At 42.5% G+C, this 25,001-nt stretch overlaps 1 protein-coding gene across 1 annotated transcript; it reads left to right on the top strand.

Annotated features, from left to right (window-relative positions):
• The first annotated feature begins 2,369 nt into the window (after positions 1-2,369).
• On the top strand, positions 2,370-3,961 carry LOC143588436 (uncharacterized). Its single transcript, XM_077069437.1, has 2 exons — positions 2,370-2,761; positions 2,914-3,961. Exons 1-2 carry the CDS (start codon positions 2,370-2,372, stop codon positions 3,959-3,961), a joined length of 1,440 nt encoding a protein of 479 aa, XP_076925552.1.
• The last annotated feature ends 21,040 nt before the right edge of the window (positions 3,962-25,001 follow it).

Below are 25,001 nucleotides of genomic sequence, written 5' to 3'. Positions count from 1 at the left end.
AAAATATGTTTTTCCGGTAAGATTTGCGGTTTTCCAGCGATGGCGGCGCCGGAAAGGCGGCTGGTACGAGGTTAACATGTCAGAGAATGTTTATGACATTCTCTGATCTAACCCTAATTCGTTAACAGAGAGTTAACGAATTAGAGGTAATTCGTCACGTAATTCGTTAAAGAAGTATAACGAACCAGCCTTAGTTCGCAACCAGATTCGTCAAGGAAAAAGGATAACGAATTAACCACAGTTCGTTATAGTAATTCGTTAAAAGGAGATAACGAACTAGAAGGTTCAGTTCGTTATTAAGGTTCAGTTCGCTATGAGGTCCAATTCGTTAAAAGGGGCCAATTCGTCATAAGGTCCAATTCGTTATGACAAACCAATTAGTTAGAGAACCGAGTAGCGAACTAGAAGTTTACTTAAATGACAGAATGGTCCCTAAACTTAGAAAAAACAAGAATGATTTAATTACAAATAAGCCCTTGAACTTTTAAGTAGCAAATTAATTAATGATTCAAAATGCTAATGGAAAATGTGATAAGACAGTTTTTGGAAATAAAATTTTTCCAAGCTGACCTGACAGCTCGACCCCAGCCAGGTGCTCTGCCCCTTGAACCCTACTAGGGGCTGCCGCCCCTTGACCCCGCTGCCAGGGGCGCTGCCCCCGGACCCCCGTTTGTTGAGGGTTTTAATTAGACTAGAGACGCAAGATGAGTAGTGATAGTTAATTAATGCATGTAATTATTATACAGTTAGCCGTGCCCAACTGAATAAAGGAATAACTATTAACGGTGAACGTAACCGACTTCAGTTGAGTTTCTAGCCCCTTTCCTTGTTATGTTTTCGGGGCTGTGTGCATACTCGATGTGATTAGTTAATACACTTACCTTAAGTGGTAAGTGTATGCCTTATATGATTATGTATAAATGATTGCTTGTCGGTACGTGAACGATCTTCGGATATTGCATGTACCGTCGGGTGATAGTTGAAGATATGAATGATATGTATATAAGGTATGAATGATTGCTTGTCGGTACGTGAACGATCTTCGGATATTGCACGTACAGTCAAGGTATAATGTTAAGTATAATGTACGAAAGATATGCATGCATGTTATGAATGAATGTAAGAGATAGACAGATACAGAGGAAAGGAACTGAGCTCTAATAATACTCAAGGTAGACATGGACCGGACCCTAATAACATCCGAGGAAGAAAAGGGACCAAGCCCTTTATAAATCTCGAGGCAGAAAGGGACTGAGCCCTGATAATACTCAAGGCAGAAAAAGGGACCGAACCATAATAAAATCCGAGGCAGAATAGAATAAAGTAAAGTAGAATTTAGAATAGAGTATGAAGGTATGTATGTATATTATGAACGAATTACGAAAGTATAAGGTACGTATGGAAGTACGTAGTTATGAATGTATTGAATGTTGTATGATTAACTAGAACTCACTCAGCGTAGCTGACTTTTAGTATGCACGCAGGCTAATCGATTGAGGCAGTTGGCTTGATGAAGACACATGGCAGGATCCGAAGAGGCTGGCATTTGGAGATATGTCGTGATGTTTGAAATACTATGCTTTATGTTATGTTTTTGAAAGACAAGTTATGGATGTTTGTAATGAATGGTTGACTTTAATAATATTCCGCGAATGTTTATATTAACTCTGATACTATGAACTGTGTTTATGAGTAAATCCAATGTTAAAGTAAGGCACCGGTAACGGGCCTTACATGAAGCTGGACAAGAAAATGTTTTTGGTGATAGTTACCCGTTTTTGCACTTTCGTCGGGCTGTGTTGAATGAGGAAGTTGCCGAGAAGTTTAACTCGTCAATGGCTGTGTCGACTTTATTCCTTTGGGAAGAAAGGTTTAAAGCATAGTTACCTAATTCGCTCACCTTGCCGCGAATTTCGTATTGGATCGGTTCGTACCGAATCGGAATTCGAAAGCGAATTCAATCGCTTTGGACCGGCTTTCCGATTAAGCACGATTCGACGTTCCGATTAAGCCCGATTCGGCGTTCCGATGAAGTCCGATTCGGCGTTCCGATTAAACCCGATTCGGCGAACCTACGCATTTAAAATCGCCGTTCCAAATCTAAATGGTAAATACGTAACTAGATCGGCGTGTGTAGAGATCGTGAGTTGTTTGAAAGGCTATCGAAAAAAGTAAGAGAAGCTGAAAATTCGGGAGGAATTTCAAAGAGATTAAAGAACTCCATGATGTCAAAAAATGCACAATCTAAGTAAAAATTTGAAGAAACCTTTGGGATGTTGGAGAGAAATGCGGTTGATATGAAGATTACCCGGGGTTTGTGTGCAAACGGTATCTCCTTCAACGTATTACGCAACCCCCATTTTATAGAAATGCTAAATGCTATGAAAAAAGCACCTGCCTCATACATACCCCCGTCATATGAAAAGACAAGAACTACATTACTTGATGAGTGTGTTCGTGATGTCGAGAAAGAGTTAGCACCGGTGAAAGACACGTGGTATACACAAGGAGTTTCTATTGTCTCGGATGGGTGGTCAAATGTGAAACATAAACCACTCATTAATGTCTTAGCCGTAAATTCTCGTGGTGCTATGTTTATGGAAGCACAAGACTTTTCGGGGGTGGAGAACAAAGGGGAGGAGATTGCTAAATATCTCATTGGAGCCATCGAGACGGTAGGACCAAATAATGTGTTGCAAGTTGTTACCGATAATGCGGCAAATTGCAAAAAGGCGGGGGAAGAGATTGCAACGGTTTTCAAGCATATTTTTTGTCCCCTTGTTTTGTGCACACATTAAATCTTATCTTTAAAGATATGGTGAGTTCATTTTATTGGTTGTCCGAAACATATAAAAGTGGGAAGGCTATTGTTAAATTTTTCCTTAATCACACCCATGCTTTGTCGTTTTTTAGAGAAAACTCCAAGTTGGAGTTATTAAAAGTTGCAAAAACTCGTTTCGTCTCTCATTATATTCTATTAAGGAGGTTAATGGATTGTCGAGAAGCACTAGAAACAACCATTGTCCTTAATTCTTTTAAGGAATGGTTTAAAAAGGGGAATGATGCGATTCGAAATGGTGGGTTACCGGTTAATGAAACAATTAAAGATGAAGTGTTTTGGGAAAAAGTTGAGCATATTTTAGCAATTACAAAACCAATTTTTTTGGTGCTCAAGTTTAGTGATGGTGATGGTCCCAAAATGGGAGAGATTTATGAGAAAATGGATAATATGTTGGGAGAAATCAAGGATGCAATAGAAGAAAATATGTTCTCAATGTACTACGAGCAAATTAGAAGTATTATTTTGGAAAGGTGGGACCAAATGTCAATCCCACTTCATTGTTTAGGTTTTGCTTTGACTCCAAAGTTTTATGATAAACATTATTTAGAAAAGTTGGCACCCGGTAGGTTGAAAAGAAGAGTTCCCAACAAAGATCTTGAGGTTACAAACGGCGTCATGGATGCATTCCATAAAATCGCCGAAAATGAAGAAGAAAGAAAGGTTTTGACGGAACAATATGCAACCTTTTGTATGAAGAAAGGGATTTTTGGGAGGATTCCAACGCAAGCCGATGCCTTTACGATGGATCCAATTGAATGGTGGACAAATTATGGAGCGCAAACTCCCGAATTGGCGGAGGTAGCACAAAGGGTACTCTCCCAACCAATTAGTAGCTCGTCGGCGAAGGGAAATTGGAGTACATACTCTTACATTCACAATGTTAAACGGAATCGTTTAAACGTTAAAAGAGCGGATAAACTAGTTTTTATTCACTCAAATGTTAGACTTCTATCTCGTTTTTCGGAATCATACAAATCCGGCCCCCACAAAAAGTGGGACATTAATCCGGAAAACTCTTACATTGAAGGTTCAAGTACTCGACTAGAAGAAATGTTTTGGGAGGATCTTGATGATGTGGACCTTAATAAAGGAAATGAAAAAAGACAACGAGTCGATTAGATGTGGATCTTAGAATTTTTATGGTCAACTTTTTTGAACTTATGTTTTGAAGTTTTATCTTGAATGTCTAGACTCTAGTATTATGTATTTTTGAACTTATATTTGAAGTTTCAAAGTTTGAACTTTAAATTGCAAGTATTAATAAATATATGAAAGACATTATATTTTGAACTTTAGTATAAACGAATACATCGAATTGAAACACATGGTACATCGTACCGGTTTGTACCGGTTCGTACCGAAATGAACCTACCCCCGCGAACCGAAAACCTAAGCATCTATGAATTGCGTACCCGATTCGCGAACCCGTACCGAGGCGTAAAACTGAGTTAGGTAACTATGGTTTAAAGTTGATCTATGGACTTCAATCTGTGAGAAATCTAATCAGGTATCATATTGCTTTTATTATTTTTTTAGTTCAAGTTATTAGTTGCATATATATTAACATATGCGTTTATTTGCATTCTAGGTTTGGTAAATTATTGTTACATTCTATTTTGTGATAACAGTTTGTTGTCATAACTGAAAACCGTATCAGTTTAAATGGCATGTTAACAGTTTCTGCAGAATTAAAAGCTGCAATTTAACAATCTTATATGTGTTAATAATTAAAAGTCTTTATTAAATACTTTGAATGAAACTCTTTAATTGTTTTTTTTTTTTGCTTCTTCAGCTATTAAACAATTGTTTTGTGCTTGATGCATGCATGTTAATTTTTTAAATATGTCTTTACTTTTTTAATAGATGGTGAATGAGCTTCGTCCATTTGTTGTGCCGGAAAATGTTCAAGAATATGAGTTGTATCTTTCTGAACCCTTTTCAAGGTTGGATCCATATAAGACTCACTGTTATGCAAAGTAAGATTTTTAGTTTACTTTTAGTGTTTGTTTATTTGTATAAGGCTTGTAAGCTGTATTGTTTAAATAATCTAAATGTATCATGCTTTTTTTTTCAGTGGTTCGTTTTATGGGTTGTTCGTTGCTGACAATTCACTTGGTGATGCCATACCCCCAACTTTTATCATGATATCGCTCGCTCATGGAGTGTGAGTACTTGTTTAAAAATGTTTTATTTGTTGATGTTTATCTTGTGATTTTATTTTAAAAAATTTTACCTGTCAGGTTAAGTTTTTGATTTTTGTTGCTTTCAGTCTTTTTGCTGATTGCTAGATTTGTTGTCGTTTCTGATGGTTTTTGATTTCTAGATTTGTAGTGTTGTCATTCTTGATATTATTGATTGCCGAATTGGTTGTTTTTGATCATGATATTTGTTAAGATTGAACTGCGTTTGATATCTGTTCTGATTTTTGCTTGGCTAGTTGCTTTGATTTTTTTGACTGTTTAGGTTTTTGATTTTTAAGTGGCTGTTAGTCTTATAACTGTTTGGTAGTTATGTTTTTGGCGTTCCTGATGGTTTATATTGCTAGATTCGTAGTGTTCTTAATATATTTGATTGCTAGATTTGTTGTTGTCGTTCATGATATCAGTTAAGATCTTAGTTTTAAATTGCGCGCATATTGCGCTGATGCGAGGTCTTGGGCGCATCAACTGCTGCGATGCGTTGGGGTTACATGTTGCGCCAATATTGCGCCTGATTTCGCATATTGCGGCCCTTTGCATAATGCGCTCTGATGCGCGCAACATGTAATTAGGGCTAGAATCGAACCTTTTCAATTGAAAACTGGGTTGGATCTTTTAGTTATGGAAGTTACTACTTACCTGGAGATGATGATAAAGAAGAATCGATGTAGAAGGTTGGGAGATGGAGGAGGAGGCGGCGGCTAAATTGATATATAATAATAAGGATATTGGTTTTTAATACTCTCAATTTCACTCATTGGACAATAACACTCCCAACTTACGATTTGTCTCTCACCACTCCCAACTTGTAACTTGTTTTCTTCCATCACTCCTGAACTTAACGAACCCTAACTCCGTTAGTTTTTCTGCTGACGTGGCATGTATTCGCTAATTTGGCATGCTATGTGGAAAATACATTAATTAAAAAAACACAAAAACACAAATATTATAGACACACACACACACACATATATATATACATATATCTATAGATATATATATATACACACACACAAATAGACATATATACATACTACTACAAATACCACCAACAATCCATCACCACCGTCTACACCACCACATCGGCCTCCACCATCGCCGGTTTCTTCCACCGCCGCCAGCCTCCACTGCCTTCACCATCACCACCAAACCCTAGACCAAACTTTGCTAAAATTCAATTCTTTTGTTTACAGATTGAACACATCATCATAGGGCTTTTGATCGAAATAAAGAAACAAGTGCAACACAATGTTTATTACCTCGAATTGCTACTCTATCATTACTGGCAGAACTCGTCAGAAAAACGTGGACTTGCTAGATTTGCATGTAGATGGCAGTGTTTTTTTAACAACAAAGGCACAAAGGACATTACAATTAAGTAATGGAACTGCATAATAAGATTAAGGAGACCGGCGGCCACCGCCATCGCGTTTTTCCGGCAGCAACCACTGTTGGTAATGAAGGCAGTGAGGCTGATGGTGGTGTGAAGCTGGCAATATAGGCCGGAAGTGGTGGAGTTTTGTGGTGGTGGTGGTGTTTGTGCCTACATACATATACATACATACATACATATATATATATGGTGTATATATATATATAGTATTTGTGTTTTTGGGTTTCTGTTTTTTTTAAATAATGTATTTTCCACGTAGCATGCCAAATCAGCAAAAACATGACACATCAGCAAAAAAAACTAACGGAGTTAGGATTCGTTAAGTTCGGGAGTGTTAGAAGAAAACATGTTACAAGTTGGGAGTGATGAGAGACAAATCGTAAGTTGGGAGTGTTATTGTCCAATAAGTAAAAGTTGAGAGTATTAAAAACCAATATCCCATAATTATATAAACCCTAAAATTGTTATCATCTACTTGTACATGAAGCATTTTTAGTTGTAAATTTGAGCTAAAGGCTTTTCAATTTATTTAATACATTATATATACAATATATTGAGCCTAACAATCATCAGAATTTTCGTTTACCGCTTTTACCCATGTTTTCAAGTTAGTAGCTAAATTTTAGTTTGGGTAAACAATCAGCAAAACTATTCATTTAATGTTATTTACCCATATTTTTTTTAGTTTTTGTAAAGTTTAAAAGTTAAGATGTTAAAATATCATGTATAATTATTTTTTAGAATTATTAACAAAGAAAGCATCAGATACGTGATGCGCTCGCATCGCGCAAAACTCATCGCGCATCGAATTTTGGGACATAACGCATCAGAGCGCTTCACGCAATTTGTAGGTGTAGGGTACGTCAAACCCGGTACGACCTTTTATTTATTACATAATATATTATGTTTATTACATTATTATTGTCTACTAATTAGGCCCATTGGGCTGGGGGTTTGTGGAGGTAACCCCTAACCGGGCCTAGCCCAATAAATGTTAGGGTTCATGATGGTAGCCATGGAGTCCATATATAAGGAGTCTTTATCATTCATTGAAATGACCTTCGCTTGGACCCTTGGCTCCCACATATTTTTGTGTCTGTAAACAAAAGTTAACTCTCTTAGCAGTCACCTCCACTCCCCCACTTTTCTATGGCATATCTGAGTAACCGGAGAAGAAGACCAAGGCGTTGGTTCATTCATATTGAAGACCTGGGAACTTGAACATGGATCCGACCCGGATCCATTTCATGTTTCTTCACTATTTAAAACCAAGGTTAAGATTGGCAGGTGTATGATTTATGTTCTGGTTTTCGTTTGGTTAGTTGCTGTGATTTTATTGATGTTTAGGTTTTTGATTTCTCATATGCTGATGTATAGGTTTTTTCTGAAATTTGGTGTCGTTCTTTATGGTTTTTGATTGCTAGATATGCTGTGTTTTTCTTGAGATTTCCGATTGCTGGATTTGTTGTTTCCGTTCATGATATCTGTTAAGATTGGACCGTGTCTGGTTTATGTTCTGATATCCGTTCGGCTAGTTTATGTGATTTTGTTTAGGTTTTTGATTTCTCTAATGCTGCGGTTTAGGTTTTGACTGTTTTTGTTTTGTTGACGATTTGTGACAGCGGCGCTCAACTCCCGGCTATTCAACGTAATCGGATTAATGTGTATCAGGCAAGAAAAGCTAGAATAGCGGAAGAGAAGGCAAAAAAATAGGACCTGACAAAAGCATCGGGAAGCGGAAGAGTTGGTCGTCGATAATTGAATTTTGTTGATTTGTGTTGATAACTAGACATGTGATTTCAGTTTAGTCTGTTCTATTGTGGGTAGTACTCGTTTCAAAAACCCAGGTTGTGACGCTCTATTGTTGGTAGTACTCGTTTAAAAAACCCAGGTTGTGACGCCGTTTCTTAAATAATATTAGTATGTGCTCTCACACGCTAGGTTTTTGATGCTATACCCTGAACATCTTTATATAGAGTGACCGAGTTTGTTTATCTGGCCCTTTGTTTTTTTTGTTTCATATATTAGTTTTGCTTTGTTTATCTTATCTAGCTTTTTTGTTTCATATTTTATTTTGGTGTTGACTAGTTGTAACACCCCGATCAAAGGCGGCGGAACATGTCGGGGTGCAACGTGATTGGACAAATACACAAGACACTATTAAAGTGACAATATTTAATCAACTCATTAATTTCATTCAAACATCAAAGTGACACATATTGTTCATACAAATAAACACCAAAATATTAAAGATAGATATTGTTCATTCTTCTAATAACCTAGCGGTATCAAATAGAATGACGTCTTCGCACTCCAACTCAAGAAATAATCAAACCTGTAACAATGCATAAAATAACATTTGTCAACACGTATGTTGGTGAGCAATTTCATAGTTTTGAGTATATATAATATGAGCGAAATCCACAAACGTATATGAGACTATAAATAAAAGCATCAATCGTGGCATATAAAACATATGTAAATGAGGATCCTTTATACTCGGTAACAACCGACATACTCGGATAATGAGGCCCTATTCTACTTGCACAAGGCTAAGTAGTTAGGGGAGCGTATGATCATACTTAATGAGGCTCAACAACAAGATAAAAATAAACACACGCGCAAGTAAGCATATGAGACATATAACACACAATAGAGCAAGTATTCTAGCATCATACACCCTAAAGTTTGTGGTTTGAGAAATGAGTATAATATAAATCATTTTTGTTGAATAAGTATGCATGTTACCCCCAAAAGATAAAAGTGAAAACGGGGGATGAAATGTACTCACGTTAACTAAATAACTTGAAAGATTGATTCGTGAATAATCGGAAGTCGGGTTTAGTGAGCAAGACCTAGATTAAATGGGTCTTAAGTTAGTAGGTAGTCTTGGAAGGGTTTAAAGTAAAGTATGACAAGTAAAGTAAATAAATGAAGTTTATGGTTTAAAAATGTAAATATTTGGGAAATTAAAGATATGTTCTAAAAAGTAAGTTTACTCGAAACCGGGTCTTGGTATTTCATTCATAATTATTACTCAACCTATGTTAAGTAACTTATGTGGGTTATAATGCACTAATGCAAGACCCTTTGGGTATATGAACACCAAAACAAGGTTTTAATCGAGTGTTCGGATTTGTTAACTTGGGTCTAGATAATTAACTAAACTTAAAAGTTAACTTTCCAAAATGTTTTGAGATAACTCAATAAAATAGAAAGACTTAACCAAGTATATAGTTCTATTATGAAGAACCTTAACGTCCGTTAAGTGAGTATTTGGTTTCACCAGTCCAAGCTTGTTATAAGATCAAGTTGGATACCGACACACCAAGTAAGTTGATAAAATACTTAAAACTAGTTTAAAATATATTCTTGAAGAAAAGATGAGTTTCGATGGCCAAAAACACACTTGTGTGTCTTAGGCAAGTGAAGTCGGTTAGTTCGGTTTTGGTTCGGTCCTTGACTCGGAATGATACCGAGGATGGTTGCCACATACCCAAATACCATAGAATTATCAAAATGGTTTTAGAAGTTACAAGGTTCAAATCTTTCATAAGCATGTTTATTTAACTATTTTAAACAAAGCTAATAAACAAACTATTTTAAACAAAGGCTAGTAAACAAGAGTTCGGTCTTGGTTCGGTCGTGATTCGGGGCTAATCTCGGGATAAAACCGAGACTAGTGACTTCATACCCAAGACCATGAAACTCTTTAAACATGAATTAAAACTAAACTATTTTAACTATTTTAAACAAAACTAGTAAACAAAACTATTTAAAACAAAAGCTAGTAAACAAGAGTTCGGTCTTGGTTCGGTCTTGATTCGGGTCTAATCTCGGGATAAAACCGAGACTAGTGACTTCATACCCAAGACCATGAAACTCTTTAAACATGAATTAAAACTAAACTACTTACAATATAAACAAGACTAGTAAAGCATTAAAGGAAAATAGTATAATCAAGAACTACAAAGAGTTCTCCATGAAGCCTTGCCTTGTAGCATATCACCTCCCGAAGAAGATGAAAGCCGAAGGAAACAAGGGGTGCATATTATATATATGTTGTACCACAAGATATGAATTAGTAAGTAACAAAACAAAAATTAAAGAAGGTTGTTGTTTGATAATTATGAACCTTGAAGGTTAGAGATAGTGTTCTTAGTTTGAGAGAGAAAGAAGATGAATGAGCAAGAAGAAATGAAGGGGATGGGTTGTTTATATAGGGAAGGAGTCAAACTTGTTTTCCTTGTTTTATATCAATACTTGCATGTGTTTTTTTTAAAAAAAAAAAAGGTTTAAACAAGTCAAATAATACAAACTAGTACCAATCCAAAAAGTAAGAGATAATTATGAAACATAAAAATCCAATATTTTATATTAGTGAAAGATTTTGTTAACAAATCGGGTCGGGTTTTGATAAAAATACAAATACAAAAAAGACCGAAAATGACGAATGTTACACTAGTTGCTTATGATATTTTGTAAAGCTAAATAGATCAATTTCATTTTAAGTTCATGTTCTGCATTTTAATCATAAATGGATGTGACTAGTTGAAATAAAGTTAGAGCTGAGAGAGACATTGTGAAGAATACCTTACGAATACCTTACATTTGAGGTGTCCATTTTAATCACTGATAGAAGAATATTAGGGTGTGGTAACATGCTTCAATACTCATACAAATAAAAATAGTATCTAAATAGTTCAAGTGATGTCCTTTAATAGAATCAGTCACACTGACATGTTGATATTAATCTCTATTTGTATAATTAAGTAGAAAGGGAACAGAATGTTATACTGGAAGCACACGACACAGGAGGTTTGATTGGACGATCGACTCTTTCGTTTTATTAATATCAGAACAAAAACGAATTATAATTAAAAATAAACTAAACATAATGTGCTTTTATACTACTGCATACTAATCCTACTAAAACTCAAATAAGAAAACATAATTATCTAAACATTAAAAGATAATTATAAACGAACTTGACCTCCAAGTAATTTGAACTAAACCTTGGACTTTATTAATCTCCTCCAACCACCCCTTTAGAGATTACCGAACCACCCTCGTTTATTTTCGTAATAACCGTTTTGGCCCGTTAAGGTGGTATTGTCATAATCTTCACACTCCCTCTCAATACCAACCTTCTTTATTCCCATACAACAAAACTTCAACATTTTGACTTTAGACAAACTCTTAGTCAACATATCGGCTACTTGTTCTTTCGTATCCACGTACGTTAAATCGATTTCACCGTTTAACACCTTCTCACGTATATAGTGATAATGCACTTCTATGTGCTTGGTACGTGCATGAAACAAAGGATTCTCGGCCAATTGGATTGCGGACTTATTATCACAAAACATCTTTACTTTGTAATCAACTTTCTGCCCAAGTTCACCAAGTAGTCGAACCAACCAAACTAACTCTTGAGCTGCCATTGCCGAGGCTCTATACTCCGCCTCGGTAGTCGACAACGACACCGTTGGTTGTCTCTTACTACACCAAGACACGATGCTTTTACCGATAAAAAACACAAACCCGTTTGTCGACCTTCTAGTGTTCGGATCTCCCGCATAATCCGCATCACAAAACCCGTTTAACTCGGTACTCGACTCCCTCTTAAACTCAACTCCTAGCCCGATCGAATTCTTCAAATACCTTAGAACTCGATGAGCCGCATACAGTGTGGACGACGAGGTTGTTGCATGAACCGACTTAAGACGCCTACCGCGAACGCTATGTCCGGTCTTGTTAATGTTAGGTAGATTAAACTACCTAAAATTTGTCTGTATTCGATCGGATTTTCCAACTCCTTTCCTTCGTCTTGATACAACCGAAAATTTTCATCCATAGGTGTTGTTGCTAATTTTGAGTTCAGCATTCCAAATCCAAACCTTTGTAACAACTCACATGTATACTTTCTTTGATGTAGTACCAGGCCCGTTTTGGAATATCCAATCTCCAAACCCAAAAAATGACTTAACTTCCCCAGATCTTTGATCTTGAACCGTGTGGACATATTACTTCGAAGCTGGTCCGTTTCTTCCTTCCAATTACCTGATATTATCAGGTCATCTACATAGACCAGAACCACCGCCACATTTGACCCGTTTTGCTTAACAAACAAACTAGCATCCGCAATCGTACTCCTATACCCACAATGCTTAAGAAACTCCCCGATTTTACCGTACCATGCCCGTGGAGATTGCTTGAGCCCATATAACGCCTTTTTCAATTTACACACATAACCTAACTGTACTTTTTCTTCGAACCCGATAGGTTGTTCCATATAAATTGCGTGGCTTAAATCTCCATATAAGAACGCGTTATTTACGTCCATTTGCTCTAGACTCCACCCGAGACTTGTCGCGAGCGCTAGCAGGACCCGAACCGTGGTTAGTTTAGCAACGGGGCTAAATGTCTCGTCATAATCAAGCCCGTATTCTTGGGAAAAACCCCGGGCTACTAGAAGAGCTTTGTACCGATCAATTGTTCCATCCGCCTTCTTTTTAAGCTTGTAGACCCACTTGCATGTAACCGGTTTTACTTCATTTGGTTTTGGAACCAACTCCCAAGTTTCATTGTCCTTGAGAGCCTCAATCTCAGATTTCATCGCGTCTATCCACTCCGGTTTCTTAATAGCTTCATAGTAATCTTTTGGTTCGATTATTTCCTCTTCAACGGTTACTACGTTTGCGTACCTTGTATTTGGTCTACGGTCTCGGTTTGATCGCCTTGGTGGTTGTTCTTCGGTCACTTCCCTTCTTGGTTCTTCTGTTGGACTTCGATTCTAAATGATCACTCGTTGCTGATTCGTCTTCATCAAACAACTTCAGTTTGATCCTAGATGTTTCGAGATCCTCTTTCAATTGTTCGGAATCTGGTAGTGGTTGTTTTCTCGGTGACCACCACGAGGAATTCTCGTCAAAGACGACGTTCCGAGATACATAACATCGTCCGGTATTAGGATCACAACACTTCCATCCTTTCCTTTCCCGGTCATATCCAACAAATATACATCGAACCGCCTTCTTCTCCAACTTGTGTCGCAAGTGACTAGGTATTAATACATAACAAACACATCCAAATACTTTTAAATAACTCACGTTTGGCTTGATATTCATTAGGAGCTGAAGAAACACCAGTCGAACCCCGACAGATTACGAGTAACCTGAGGGTTAGATAGACGTTTCCCACGAGGGGTTAATTCCGGCAAGATGGTTCTTCCGATAACCTGCAAAACAGACACCGTGAGCTTGTCACTAAGAAAAGGGGGGTTCCTCCTTGTGACCACCCTCCGGTGTGAGAATCAGTCTATATTACTCTTTGAATATAAAAGTATATTAAGAATACTAGGGCAGTTATCAGGTAAATTATACAAGATATTAGATGATGAAATGATAATACCATTTGATGTCTTTTATAGCCGAAGGTGGGTTTCCAAGGAGGTTTAGCCGGCCTACTACTCTGCCAACTGTGGCCTACACACGTGCTCTGCTGGTAATTGGTGGATAGGCAGCGGCTGACAGTGACCAGGCGTGCTGTTCACTTTTCCTTTTCCACCAACTACAGGCTAGGCACGTGGTATGGCAGGAGTTGGTGAGCAGGCGGCGGCTATTGGTCACAGTGCTGTGGCGTGTTGTCTGCCATGCTGCTGTCAGTGCGCTGTCGTATCGTTGGTCAGATCTTTTGTCCATACCTCGTCAGGTATCACACAAAAGATCCTCCATTATTATACGGACTGGCTCATTTAGGCGGGAGTTTTTCCCCCTCCCGCCTTTATGCGGGAATGCTCCCGGCTTTGCTCATTCCTTCTTCAGGTGACTACTGAATTATTACGAGTTTGAGCCTTATGCGTGTAGCCATGCTGCGCGGGTGGCCAGTCCCTAATGGCGGGTATCCGTACCTGCGGGAACAGGCGGATACATGGAAACCATAGGGAGGCATTTCCTGCGAGACCAGCTTGCGTACCGCATGTGAGGTCGTCACAACTCTGAGCGTGGTGGGTCCTGCGGGTTTGGTAGGTCGCGGCGCAGACGTCCCTATGGTGAAGTCTGCGGGTTCAACTGCACAGACGTCCGTTTAAGGAGTCTTGCGTGTTCAACTGCGCAGACGTCTCCTTTTAAGGGAGTCTTGCGGGTCCTAACCACCTCTGCTGGGACCTACCTCTTCAAGTCTCCCCAGTCCAATGTTCTTCTCATGAATGTTTAATAAAGTGAGGTGAACTTTTGGACTTAAGCAAGGGGTTTTTGAAAAGGGTTTAGTTTTATGGGTTTTCCGCGGGAAGTCTTACCCACGGGTTTCCCAATGTCACGCAGAATTTCCCAATGTTCTGCTTGATCTCTGGGATGATGCGGATAGGTCTGTAACCTCCCCGCAAGTCAGGAGCGTTTAGAACCTTTTGTGTAGATTCTCCATGAGGTCTTGGTGGTTTTGAACATAGTGATCAATCATGTTATAACCACCAATTCCATCCTGAAGTTTCCAACAATCTAGTTCTTGACGTTCCCGCTATGCGGGGATGTTAATCCCGTTTCTGCAAGCATGGCCCAGAGGATCCTTCTTGGTTTCAATTCCCATGGAGTGCTCGGTATGCGAAGGGTTTTGCCTTGACGCTGTACCCGCACTTCGTCTTACTAGTTACTTTACTCCCAAGGTATCCCTGGCGTTAAATCCCTGCAGGGCTAGGTGCGTGAAGGGTTTTGCCTTAACACTGTACCCGCACCTGACTTATGGTTGCCAAGGTGTTCCTGGCGTTTAATCCCCTGCGGGCGCTAGGTATGTGAAGGGTTTTGCCTTAACACTGTACCCGCGCCCGACTTACAATTGGGTGCCGAGGTCTGACTTTTTACGGGTGTTAGATATGTGGAGGGTTTTGCCTTAACACTGTACCTGTGCCCGTTTTGTAGTTGGGTGGAATGCCAAGATTTTCTCGGCTTCACTTCCCTGTGGGTGCTAGGTATGTGAAGGGTTTTGCCTTAACACTGTACCCGCACCCGGCTTTATAGTCGGGTTTTTTCCGGTTTCCGTTCCCTGCGGGTGCTAGGTATGTGAAGGGTTTTGCCTTAACACTGTACCCGCACCCGGCTTCATAATTGGGTTTTTCCGGTTTCCGTTCCCTGCGGGTGCTAGGTATGTGAAGGGTTTTGCCTTAACACTGTACCCGCACCCGACTTCATAGTTGGGTTTTTCCGGTTTCCGTGCCCTGCGGGTGCTAGGTATGTGAAGGGTTTTGCCTTAACACTGTACCCGCACCCGACTTCATAGTTGGGTTTTTCCGGTTTCCGTGCCCTGCGGGTGCTAGGTATGTGAAGGGTTTTGTCTTAACACTGTACCCGCACCCGACTTCATAGTTGGGTTTTTCCGGTTTCCGTTCCCTGCGGGTGCTAGGTATGTGAAGGGTTTTGCCTTAACACTGTACCCGCACCCGACTTCATAGTTGGGTTTTCTTGGCCTCTGTTCCCTGCGGGTGCTAGGTATGTGAAGGGTTTTGCCTTAACACTGTACCCGCACCCGACTTACGGTCAACTGGATAGCCAGGGTAAGGGGTTTTTCCCGCTTACTTTTCGAATCTTTTTGAATCTTTGAAATTTGAAAAGTTGGTGAAAGGATAAGAACAGTCGTCGTGCGACGGTTTCTTCTGACTGTGTCAGGACGTGCTGGCAGTTATGGCGACGTGACATTATATGGTCATTCCAGACGCTTTTTACGGCGCGTGGGCGCGATTTTTCGGGCGCGTGGCCGCAAAATTAATGGCACTCGTCCTTTCAACAGCTGTTGCCAGCTTGCCTGGTGCCACATGTCACGGTTTCATTGCACCTTCAATTTCTCTCTCCTCCGCATTAAATTCATCGCATTAATTGCGATCACTATATAAAGGGGAAGAGGGTCCTTTGTAATTCACACCTTCACTTCTTCTCTTCATCTCTAAGGCGATTTCTGGTGAATACTCCCTTATTCAGTTGAGCATTCCTCCGAAATCATTTCTTCTTCCTCTGCAATATGTCTTCCCATGATGCTGAAGCTGTAGTCGACGATAAGAGTACTGCTGGCGAGTGCCAGTGTGCTCTGCCCGGCGATCAGTACCGGTATGTTGTTAGGAAGTTCATGCTCGATCCTCTCGAGCCTGAGTTTCCTGAACCCCATCAGACCGTGTACGATGCCCCCAGCGGCAAGATCGGGGTATATGCTGCATTCTTTGTTTATGGGAATCTTAGGTTCCCATTGATGAAGTTTGTGTACCGTGTCCTGGAGAGGCACGGTGTGCACCTGACCGAGGTGCATCCGATGGCGATTGCCAAGATTCGGCACTTCGAGTGGGTGTGCCGGATTCTGGGCATTGAGCCCTATGTGGACCGCCTGATGACCTTCTATACTTGGAGGTGCATCCAGGGGTGGTACACCCTGACAACCCGGATCAAGGGTTTGAAGATTTGCGCGACCGAGCGCAGTCTCCGATCGTGGAAGCGGGAGTTCTTCTACATTTCTGCCCGCGCCATCCCCATTGCCATGAAGTTTAAAAATGGCCAAGCAATTCCGAGCCTTCACGCCACCAACTACCAGGAGGCGGAATGGTTCGCGAAGATATCCCGGGTCCAATCTCCGGTTTACCGGTTTGCGGAGTCCGGGATGGTGATGCTGGGGATGAGCCGGGTATGGAAGGAGGCGTCTCAGGTTCCCATCCTTCTCGAATACGGTTTGAACTCTACTCCTTATGGTATGTCTTGTTTTTCTTGCTGATACTAGTCTGTCTTCTAACTGTTTCTTTTCTTTCAGAGGGGAACGATTTGGAGTCGCTCCTGTACCCGCGGGAAGCTGACGGTCCCGCGCGGATGGGTACTCGTGCTCTAGACGAGAACGAGTTGCCCATCCTGGAACAAACGGCGGATCGGTTTGTGGAGGTCTACCCGCTGGGCCACGAGATCCTGAGCCACCGGCGGCCAGGTAAGGCGTTATTCTATCCTCCACCCCTCAATGTTGTACCCGCTGCTGGAATTCCTGACATCCTGTCTTCTTCTGAGGAATCCGCAGATGGTCCTCCGTTGGTGCGGAAGAAGAGGGCTGCCGGCGGGAAAGGGAAGGAGAAGGTGGCCTCCACAGCTGATCCGGTGCTTCTATCTGACACCGAGTCAGATAGTGAAGAGGTGGCGGGGAACCCCGGTGGTGAGAAGACCACTGCTCCGGAGGCTACGACTGTTACCTCCGGAGAACCAACGAAGACGACGGTGACCGGCATCAAGAGACCGGCTCCATCGGGCTCGTCCCCGCCCATCCGTACGTTCAGGCTCAAGAAAACCCGTAAGTACAAACATCCTTATCTTTGTAGATTTATCACTTTATAAATTTATTGAAACACTTATCTTCTTGTGTAGGCGTGGATGTTGACGCATTCCAGGGTGGAGCGCAGAGGAGTACCCCTCCGCCGATGACGGTAGGCTCGGTCAGCCTACCAGAGGCGACGACCCAGGCGCCTGCGCCTGCTTCCGCTGGATCAGTTGCTCACTCCCTTGAGCCGACTGTTCCAGCTGAGATGACGTCACCGCCGGTAGTAAGTGCGATTTTTACAGCATCTTTCACCGAGCCGGCGGTTACGATTGCTACGGATTCTGCGGCGGCGACCGCGGCGGCGATCACGGCGGCCGCTACTATGCCTCCGCCACCGGCAACGACGGCCGGCCCATCAGGTACGCGGAGGGCTTCTCGCCAATCTTTGTCACCTTCCCATCTGCCCGACCTTTTGGATGGATTTCCCTTAGGTTCAGGCGATGGGTTCGGTGGCTATCGGCCTGTGATCGACCCTACAGGTGCGTAGGGTTCTTTTGGCCTTCATATTTTTCTTCATCTTTTCCTAACTGCTTTGTTTCTTTTGCAGTGTCGGATTCCAATAAAGTGTATGTTCCGCGATGGAACATCCGCCGAGGAACAACCCTTCGTACCCCTGTGGAGTGCGTGGAATGGGCTCGCCACGCTGCTCCCCATGGCGCGTTGGGGGAAGCCATGGCTAGCTACCAGGAGGGTAGGCTAACCAATGAGCTTCGGGTTCTCCAGGCCCGGATGCAGCCGCGCGTTGAGCTGCTTTGTCGTGAAAACGACAAGTTGAAAGCAGCTCGCGCCAAGGAAGTATCTCAAGCGCGGGCTCTTCGGGAGGAGAACCAACAGTTGGCCGCAGCTGCTGCGGAGAAGGAGAAGGCCTTCAAGGCCCTCGAGGTTGAGGTTCAAGCGCGACTCGAGGCCCGCTCCAAGGCTGCCCAAGCTGTTAACGAACAGCTTCGGCTGGCTAAGGAGACTGCGAGGAACGCCACCGAGAGGGCCACCAAGGCTGAAGCCGTTGCTGAGCCTTTACGCGTGGAGAACGAGGAGCTCAAGGCCAAATTAGAGGCTCTCCAACGTGCTCATGATGCCTTGGCGATGGAAGATGCCAAGAAGCTCCAAGAGATCCTGGACCAGAGGGGCGTGCTTGACCACACCGAGCGGAAGCTTAAAGGCGTTGAAGAGGCTGCTGCAAAGGAAGTGCTACTTGCCAACCTTAACAAAAGCGAAGCCGAACGCGCCCGCACCCAAGCTCAAGCCGCCCTCCAAGAAGCTCTGGTTGCCAAGGAATGGCTTCTTCGAGAAGCGTTGTCTCAGGTATGTTTAGCTTTACGTCTTCACGCTTTCCTGTGTACATAGAAAAGGTGTTTGACACTTGTATTTTCTTTGTAGGTTGTGCATCGGGTCTTCTCAGAGACTACTTACGATGATGCCATGAGCGCAGCCCTCAACGCTTCTCATGAGGATGGGGAAAAGGCCGGCTTCCTGCTTGGTCTAGGGTTCGTTGAGAAAGGCGTCCCGCCTTCCAACTTCCCTTTGTTCGATGTGGACACCGAAGCTGCATATGACCAAGCGGTGAACCAATATGCCGCCTTCCCGCATCCGGTGGTGGAGAAGGTGAAGGAAGTCGCTGCTGCTGATGATGGACTTGCTATCCTCAAGGCTTTCCTTGAACCGCCACGCTCTACTGATGGGGCGGGTCCAAGTGGAAGTGGTCCTGAAGCTTGATTCTGAAGATCCCTTCCCGCTGCTAGGATAGACTATAGATTTTGTTTTGTAGGCGGGTAGTTACCCGGCCATTCTTGTAATATATCTTTTGTGAAATACAAATCTTTTTGCGGATAAGACTGTTATTTCCTTTGGGTTCATTGCTTTATAAACCTTATATGACTTGCATACTTAGTTTAAATTAGCGATTTCCCAAGTGTTTAGAATAAGTTAACCTTGAATGTGGTTGACAGTAGGTTGAAGTTTTGCTTCCCCCTTTGTGAGTGTGCGGATAGGACCGGCACTTGCACTTGGTAGGATGGCTAAACTTTACCTATGTCTGACCTGCGCGTAGGTTTTTCCTTATCCTTTCAGAATGACTTTTAACCGTTCGACGCGCGGTTGTTAATGAGTTATTGTTCAGCTTCCGCTACCAGGATTCGTGCGGGTATACCGGCACTTTCACATAGTGGGATGGCTGAACTCTTCCCCTTTAACTGTCCTGCGTGAAGGTCTTGTCATTTTTTGGGTTTATGCGGGTTTTGCCGCCTTCCCCACGCAACGACTCTTTACTTGATGCGATGACTACCGGCATTAGTGTTTGAATCGACCGTTCAACGCGTGGTTGTTAATAGGTTAGTGTTCAGCTTCCTCTACCAGGATTCATGCGGATATACCGGCACTTTCACATAGTGGGATGGCTGAACCTTTCCCCTTTAACTGACCTGCGTGAAGGTTTGATGCTTTTGGGTTTGTGCGGGTTTTGCCGCCTTCCCTGCGCAACGATTCTTCACTTGATGCGGCGGATACCGGCATCTCCATGTGCAAAGTTCATAAAAAAAATGTAAAATCATCAGCTTCAATTTGAAGGAGAATCGTTTCCATTAGAAGTGGCTCTAGGCCTTTTCTTTACAAATTTGGAATTGATCTACATAAACTGTATAATTGAGCTCCCATTAGACGTGGCTTGGATGGGAGCACCATCGAGCCGACATGTATCTTGTTCGGGATCTCGTTGTTTACGCAGTATGTAGTCTCCGTTGAAGCTGCGATTTTATTCGTGCGTTTCCCCAGCTGGGGTTCACGCATCAGCCTGCTCGACGCTCACTTCGCCACAAGGTGCGCGAGTGTCCCATCCTTGACAAATGCTTCGACCAAGTCCTTTACGTCTAAGCATTCTTCAGTGTTGTGACCTTTGGTTTTGTGAAAATCACAATACTTTCTCCGGTCAGCATTGTGGCGATGTCGGATGTATGGAGCCTTCGGCCACGGGAGCTCCTCCGTGGCGAATATCTCGGACACACTCTTTGTGAGTGGCGTCCACCTGGAGTTCTTCTCCGGTTTCACGTTATCTCTTCCGCCCAACCGATGTTGGAAGCCAGACGGGGTGTCAAAGTTTACCCTTGACTGCCAAATGCCCAGCTTCCGTTTTTTGTTCAATCGGGCGGTAAGGACGTTGTTTTCCCTCGTCTTCTGGGTGTAGAGGTTCGTGCTCTGCGGAAGATCTCTGCCCAGTTGCCTCTCAGTTTCCGCAAAGCGTTTAGCTGCGGTCATGATGGCATCCCATGTGGATGGCATGCCATCTTTACCCGTTAGGGTGCGGATGAGTTCCGGATCGTTTGCGCCCTGGATGAAAGCGGCGCGAACGAGATCTTCGCTAACGTTGCCCAGGCTTAGCTTCTTCGAGTTGAAGCGAGTGATGAAGTCAGGCAAAGATTCTTCCTCCTCTCGGACACACTTGAGGATTGTCCACTGCTCCTCAGTGTACTTTCTTTGCTGACTAAAGTGTTGGCTGAACTTCTGTTGGAAGTCTGCCCAATCGTAGATGTGGTGGACCGGCAGACGGTCGAACCACGCTCTAGCTGCCCCGACCAGCGTCATTTGGAACATATAACACCACGTGGGTTCCGTCCAGTTACTGACGGTCGCCCCCGCGATGAATCTGTTCAAGTGATCGTCAGGGTCAGAAATACCATCGTACGTGCCTATGTTGGACATTTGTTTGGCACTTCTTGGGGCGATTGCTTCCGCAATGTCCCTTGAGAATTTGGACGTTCCCGCCCTTGCCGCAGTTGGCGTGAATGTTTTGGAGAAGTCCCGTGGGCTGTTGCCCACGTTTATTGGACTGAATGCTTCTCCAAAACGCCTTCTCGGTTGGGAATCCGTTTCTTTACGCTTCCCTTTCGCCCTATGACGAGGGTTCGCGTCTTCCTCGGATTCCTCCGAATCATCGTCGTACTCGAATTCTTCCACTTGTTGGAGTGAACGTAAACGTTCATCCAACTCAGCTTGGAACTCTTTTTGACGTGCTTCGGCCCACGCTTTAACCTCATCGAGTGTTTGGCAGGGGAGCCTCGTCTGTTGATTTTCTAACTGGGTATCGGTGAATCCCAGTGTCTGATTATTTACTTCACTTGCCCCGGCTTGGGTAGCTGGGATAGTGTTCGTAAAGTTTGTGTACTCGGTATTCCCCCTTATAGCTGGGGTCATAATTACCGGAGTCTCTTGGTTACTCGGTTTTGGGACCGGAGTATCCTTAACCATCTTTCCAGAAATTTTGAAAAAACTGGAGAAAAATAAAGTTCTAGCTTTATGCACGGATGGCGCCAATGAAGAAACACCAGTCGAACCCCGACAGATTACGAATAACATGAGGGTTAGATAGACGTTTCCCACGAGGGGTTAATTCCGGCAAGATGGTTCTTCCGATAACCTGCAAAACAGACACCGTGAGCTCGTCACTAAGAAAAGGGGGGGTTCCTCCTTGTGACCACCCTCCGGCGTGAGAATCAGTCTATATTACTCTTTGAATATAAAAGTATATTAAGAATACTAGAGCAGTTATCAGGTAAATTATACAAGATATTAGATGATGAAATGATAATAACATTTGATGTCTTTTATAGCCGAAGGTGGGTTTCCAAGGAGGTTTAGCCGGCCAACTACTCTGCCAACTGTGGCCTACACACGTGCTCTGCTGGTAATTCGTGGATAGGCAGCGGCTGACAGTGACCAGGCGTGCTGTTCACTTTTCCTTTTCCACCAACTACAGGCTAGGCACGTGGTATGGCAGGAGTTGGTGAGCAGGCGGCGGCTATTGGTCACAGTGCTGTGGCGTGTTGTCTGCCATGCTGCTGTCAGTGAGCTGTCGTATCGTTGGTCAGATCTTTTGTCCATACCTCGTCAGGTATCACACAAAAGATCCTCCATTATTATACGGACTGGCTCATTTAGGCGGGAGTTTTTCCCCCTCCCGCCTTTATGCGGGAATGCTCCCGGCTTTGCTCATTCCTTCTTCAGGTGACTACTGAATTATTACGAGTTTGAGCCTTATGCGTGTAGCCATGCTGCGCGGGTGGCCAGTCCCTAATGGCGGGTATCCGTACCTGCGGGAACAGGCGGATACTTGGAAACCATAGGGAGGCATTTCCTGCGAGACCAGCTTGCGTACTGCATGTGAGGTCGTCACAACTCTGAGCGTGGTGGGTCCTGCGGGTTTGGTAGGTCGCGGCGCAGACGTCCCTATGGTGAAGTCTGCGGGTTCAACTGCGCAGACGTCCGTTTAAGGAGTCTTGCGTGTTCAACTGCGCAGACGTCTCCTTTTAAGGGAGTCTTGCGGGTCCTAACCACCTCTGCTGGGACCTACCTCTTCAGAAGCTCGTATGGTGTTACTTGATCGAGGCCTTGTTGGGGTAAACGGTTGATGACGTAGGCTGCGGTCGCCATCGTTTCTGCCCAAAATCTTCCATGTACATTCTTCCCATGAGTCATACTTCCACATACTTCTGCTAGATGTCGGTTTTTGCGTTCCGACACACCATTCTGTTGCGGTGTGTTAGAACATGTTAATTGTCGACCAATGTTACACATCTTGAGATACTCGTTAAACTCCCGAGACGTATACTCTCCACCGTTATCCGACCTTAACATCTTTATTTTTAACCCGGTAACCCGTTCAGCTTCTAACTTGAAATTTTTGAACTTAACAAATGCTTCAGATTTCTCTTTCATAAAATCTACCCTAACGAATCGGGAAAAGTCGTCTATAAAGGTGATCATGTACTCCACTCCACCGAGAGATTTTTGTTTTACCGGGCCAAACACATCTGTGTGTACGAGGTCGAGGGGCTTCACGGTTTTCATCTTTGATCTTTCAAAAGGCAGTTGACAAGCCTTACCAAATTGACAACCTGCACATACCGTTTCATTAGAAACTTCCCAGTTTGGGCAGCCCGTTCACTACTTCTTTTCTTGTCATTAACTCGAGTCTATCATAACCAACATGACCGAGTCGTTGATGCCATAGATCCGTGCTACTCTGGGTTCGTGTTTTCTCGACATATGCCGATTCAGCAGACATCACATACACCGTGTCCTTTTTCCTCCCCACCAACATTGGTTTCGACTTCGTCTCGAATTTCTCGAACACCTGCACGTTATCGGGCCCAAACAACACATATTTCCCGGTCTCGGTTATTTGTGGTACCGAGATTAAATTCTTTTTCATTTTATCGAATTCTTCAATATCCAAAAAGAAAAATAACTTTGAGGGGACTCCTCTTTTTATTTAATTGTTGAAGAGATAAAACAAAAATTGAACTTTTATCCGTTGGCTTCTGGACTACTCAAAAAGTCAACACCAACCAATGGCTTATTATTCTGATGTTGAACGACAGCAGCACTTATCCCAATTACAAATCCCAAACAATTGTGAAGCTCACAAAAGACAAACTAACAATTGCAATATATATACTGTGGAAAGACCGTAGAATCGGATAGGGCACAAACAACCTTTTGCGTGTGGCGGCTTACTGATGTTGAACAGTATATGGACCTTTTTAAAACTTCCGGTTTCTTTTATGCGATCGGTGACGTGAACAACTTGGATCGAAACTTCAACCGTGATCGGTTTCTTGGCTTTTTATGTCTTTGATTGAAACTACTACCGCAATCAAGACTTGCCACCAATCGGAAACACGAGCCTGGATCGTTAGGCTCTGATACCACTTGTTAAACTGGAAGCACACAACACAGGAGTTTTGATAGGACGATCGACTCTTTCGTTTTATTTAATATCAGAACAAAAAACGAATTACAATTAAAAATAAACTAAACATCATGTGTTTTTATACTACTGCATACTAATCCTACTAAAACTCAAATAAGAAAACATAATTATCTAAACATTAAAAGATAATTATAAATGAACTTGACCTCCAAGTAATTTGAACTAAACCTTGGACTTTATTAATCTCCTCCAACCACCTCTTTAGAGAATACCGAACCACCCTCGTTTATTTCCGTACTAACCGTTTTGGCCCGTTAAGGTGGTATTGTCATAATCTTCACACAGAATTAATAAGAGCAAATAAAAAGATGAAAAAAAAAACATAGAAGTTACTCAAGTGTACCTGAGTTCGAAGCAATTGAAAAAAAATTCGAAGTTTTCATGTGAATAATTTAGAATTTGGCAACTATACCGTTGTTTCTTATAAGTATCATGGTGATCTTTGTATTCTTAAATAACCTCTCAGTTTTGTAATCT

This window comes from Bidens hawaiensis, unplaced genomic scaffold (genome assembly GCF_021521415.1).
Source record: "Bidens hawaiensis isolate Kalapana, Puna unplaced genomic scaffold, B.hawaiensis_p1.1 tig00036379_1, whole genome shotgun sequence".
Taxonomy (NCBI): domain Eukaryota; kingdom Viridiplantae; phylum Streptophyta; class Magnoliopsida; order Asterales; family Asteraceae; genus Bidens; species Bidens hawaiensis.
This window is presented reverse-complemented; position numbering and strand designations above follow the sequence as displayed.